At 33.6% G+C, this 4298-nt stretch overlaps 1 protein-coding gene across 1 annotated transcript in view; it reads left to right on the plus strand.

Annotated features, from left to right (window-relative positions):
• Window positions 1–4298, plus strand: part of LOC107665361 (AT-rich interactive domain-containing protein 3B-like) — a 45134-nt gene that overhangs the window by 37335 nt on the left and 3501 nt on the right. The window contains exon 5 of the mRNA XM_016456212.1: window positions 1737–1996. Within this exon, the coding sequence (XP_016311698.1) occupies window positions 1737–1996 (260 nt within the window). The remainder of the gene's footprint in view (window positions 1–1736; window positions 1997–4298) is intronic.

Here is a 4298-nt window from a genome sequence, read left to right on the forward strand (position 1 = left end):
ACACACACACACACACACTAATGAGAATTACTGAATCACACAAACCCACACACTAATGAGTTACTGAAACTCACTCACTCACTCACTCACACACACACAAACACACACACACACACACACTGAGAGTTACTGAAACACACACACACACACACACACTAATGAGAATTACTGAATCACACACACACACACACACACACACACACACACACACGAACACAAACACACACACACACACACACACACACACACACCTAACCCCAAATCAAAAACATAAAAGACTATACAGTGGTGGCCAAAATGATTAGAACACTAGTATTTTCACCAGGTAGGAAATGGTTTTAAGTCAGTTATTTCTATCTTTTGCTGTAGTGTGTCAGTTTCATATCAGTTTACATTTCCAAACATTCATTTTGCCATTAATTGTAATAATGCAGTGAGATTTTGGTTTGCTCCACACACAGATCTGATCTGATCATCATCAGTCTGTCTGGAGTCACATGAAGAAACAGAACAAACTGAGACAGACTCAATCCTGTCTGTTAATAAACTGATGTTTCCTACTTAAACCCATTTCTTAGCTGGTCAAAATACTAGTGTTCTAATCATTTTGGCCACTACTGTATTTAGATGGTTTATATCTTTGAGATGCCCTTAAACAGAGGATTTGTCGGCTCTTGTCCCTGTATCTCTCTCTCTCTCGCTCTTTGCTGTTTCTTCCTCTTCACTTCACTTCTGTAATTAGCTTGAGGTGATAGATTTATTGATCTATTGATTTGTTTTGGATGGCTTTAATGTGGGGGTGGATGCATCTGCAGTTGGATTGAGTAGCAACTAAACTGATGATGCTTTCAGCTGTTTATAAGAGTGCAGTACGACACATTCTGCTATCAGTCCCACCAGGGCTTTTTTTTTTTCTTCAATAAAAATGGTTGAATTTGTGCCAGTAATTTCCAGAATTTTATATGAATACATTTATCATATTATACCATGTTAGATCTACAGTGGTCATACATAAAACAGAAAAAAAAACTGAAAAAAGTGCTGTTATTTTTGTATCTTACAAAATTCTGATGATTCATTCATTCATTCATTCACTCACTTGTTTGTGTATTAATTAATTAATTTATTCATTCATTCATTTATGTATTTATTGCTATCATTGGCTGATTTGGTGGCAGTAATTAAAATAATTTTGCTTTATTTCTTTTTACAATCAGGATACTACATTTACCATATTATACCATGTTAGTTGTACAAAAGTCACACATGACAGAAAAAATTTGTGGCAGTAATTTCCCGAATTTTGATTTTTTTTTTTTTATTAGGATACCACATTTACCATATTATATACCACATTAGATATACATGACAGAAAAAAAAACTGATTAAAAAAATGCAGTTTATATTTTGTGCCAGACAGCAGCAGGTTTATTAGGCTGCTGTCACTTTAAGACCTAAGTCACAGATCCAAAATATTAATGCACATCTAATTTTTTTCCCCGACTGTTTATGTTCATTTAATACATAACCGTGTTTATATGAATCACACATAACTTGTCAATAACTTTTAGTTGTACTGCACTTTCTGTGATTAATTTGTGGTTAAATGGCAAACTATACTGGAGCGCCTGTGCTGTATTTAAATGCATTTTGCAGGTTTTCCTGCAGAATCAGTGCACAGAATGAGAATGGAATCCACAGGTGGTGTTGACGTGTGTCTGGTTTGTCTGTCTCAGGTATATGAAATATCTGTATCCGTACGAATGCGAGCGGAAAGCGTTGAGTTCTCCCAGCGAGCTGCAGGCTGCCATCGACAGCAACCGGCGCGAAAGCCGTCGATCCAGTTACAGCAACAGCCTGTTCCACTTTAGCCCCTCCCCTGGCTCCGCCCCTCACCTCCTGACCCCGCCCAAGATGCACCTGTCAGCGCTGGGGGCCATAGGGGCCCTGAATGGACTGCAGGCGTCCCCGGGGCCATCTCTGAAGAAGGGACTGAGTGAGTGATGCAAAAATAAATCTTAAATTAGCAATGCAATTAGATCAAGCAACAACAATCAGACAATTATTAAACAATATTCATGACATGCCTACAGAACTCATTTATTTTCACAGGGTGTTTTTATAGAGTCTGTAGGTTCGTGCAGAGATTGGACACATACTGGTGTTTGTGCTGTTTTAGTGTTTAGTCTGGTGTTTGTGGTGTTACAGCGCCTCCTGTCGACATTGACATGAACTGCAACTTAAGACATTTACACTAGTTCAGTGGTATTGAATGAATGCGTTGTCCCTCATAAGACTTCTCTTTTTTTATATTTTTCTCACACACACACACACGCTCACTCACACACACACACTCACTCACTCACTCACTCACACACACACACACACACACACACACACACACACACACACACACACACACACACACACACACACACACACACACACACACACACACACACACACACACACACACACACACACACACACACACACACACACACACACACACACACACACACTCACACACGCACATACACTCACACCCACACACACACACACACACACATTAACTGGAAGTTTCATGTGGTAATTAGTGAGTTTCTCCACTTGCTGATTATGACAGATTTTCATCCAAATGAGCCACATGATGTGCAAAAGGCCATTTTGAAAGAATAACTTCTGTTTTTTTCTGTTCTTATTATGAATTTCTCTCACAGACAGTCATTTTCCACCCTGTGTTTTTAGATGATGATAACTGACTGTGTAGACTAATCACAACCTTGACTGGTTTATTGCTATTTTTTAAACAGCATCAATATGATTAAAAAAACAGGGTAATCATTAATTACAACTAAAAACAATAAAAAAAACAAAAACAAAACATTTCTGTTACTTGAAGTAAAATAAACGTTAACTGAAATAAAGTTTAAAAAACATAAACTTATTTTATTCCAGCTAATTGCCATGGCAACATTTCTTATTTTCATTTATTTTATTTAAAATAACTAAAACTAAATAAACAAAATCTAATAAATACAAATTAATAAAAACTATATAAACATTTTAAAAATAAATAATAATAAAAACAGACATTTTTTTAAAAAGTAATAAAAATGACAAAAATGCACAATAAAATTCTAAAAATAAAAAAATTAAACAATTAAGTTAAATAATAATAATAAGAAGAACTATTATTATTTTTTGTTGTTGTTGTTTTTCTTAAAACCAGGGATATTTTAGATACTTTTTGAGTTTTTATTAATATTTTGAATTAAATTTCATTTTTGCATTTTCTATTTTTATTTTATTTTTAGTTAATGTTTCAGTAATTTAGATTTTTTTTTTTTTTTTTTATATATGTCTATATTGTATTTATCAGATTTTATTCCGGTTTGAGTTGTTTCAGTACATAAAGTGAAACTAAATGAAAAATGTTGCTTTGGCAAGTAGCTGAAATAAATATAAACATTAAAAAAGTAATAAAAACGGGAACAAAAATGCACAACAAAATGGCTAATACTTGAACTAAAATGAAAGTGAAAATAAAATCAAATTTAAAATATTAACAAAAACTGTAATAGTATGTCAATGATACTAAAATAACACTGCTAGGAACATGTTATGTTTTAAATATCCATGTTTATTGCATTAATATCCATTTATACCAAGTTGCATTGATGGAGAATCTAATTATCATGCACATGCACAGGTGATATGTATAGTATACATTTTAATAAAAACTTTATTTTTTTTAGGGATAGTGTACATTTTCTATGTATTTTGGAGCATGTATGTATTATGTATTGATTAATTGTTTTATATTTTTAGGGTGACAATTTTACCATCAGTCCAGGGACTGCAGATGCAAAATAGCCTTTTGGCTAATTCTGGCACATTGTACACTTATGAATTATTGATGTGCATTGTCCCTGTCAAATAAATATGTGTCCCTGCAGCACAAAAGCAGTCTTAAGTCGCTGGGGTATATTTGTAGCAATAGCCAACAATACATTGTATGGGTCAAAATTATAGATTTTTCTTTTATGCCAAAAATCATTAGAATATTAAGATGACGTTCCATGAATATATTTTGTTAATTTCCTACCGTAAATATATCAACACTTAATTTTTGATTAGTAATATGCATTGCTAAGAACTTCATTTGGACAACTTTAAAGATGATTTTCTCAATATTTCGATTTTTTTGCACCCTCAGATTCCAGATTTTCAAATAGTTGTATCTCAGCCAAATATTGTCCTGTCCTAACAAACCATACATCAATGGAAAGCTTATT

The sequence above is a fragment of the Sinocyclocheilus anshuiensis genome, unplaced genomic scaffold (assembly GCF_001515605.1).
Source record: "Sinocyclocheilus anshuiensis isolate Anshui unplaced genomic scaffold, SAMN03320099.WGS_v1.1 scaffold1303, whole genome shotgun sequence".
Lineage (NCBI taxonomy): Eukaryota > Metazoa > Chordata > Actinopteri > Cypriniformes > Cyprinidae > Sinocyclocheilus > Sinocyclocheilus anshuiensis.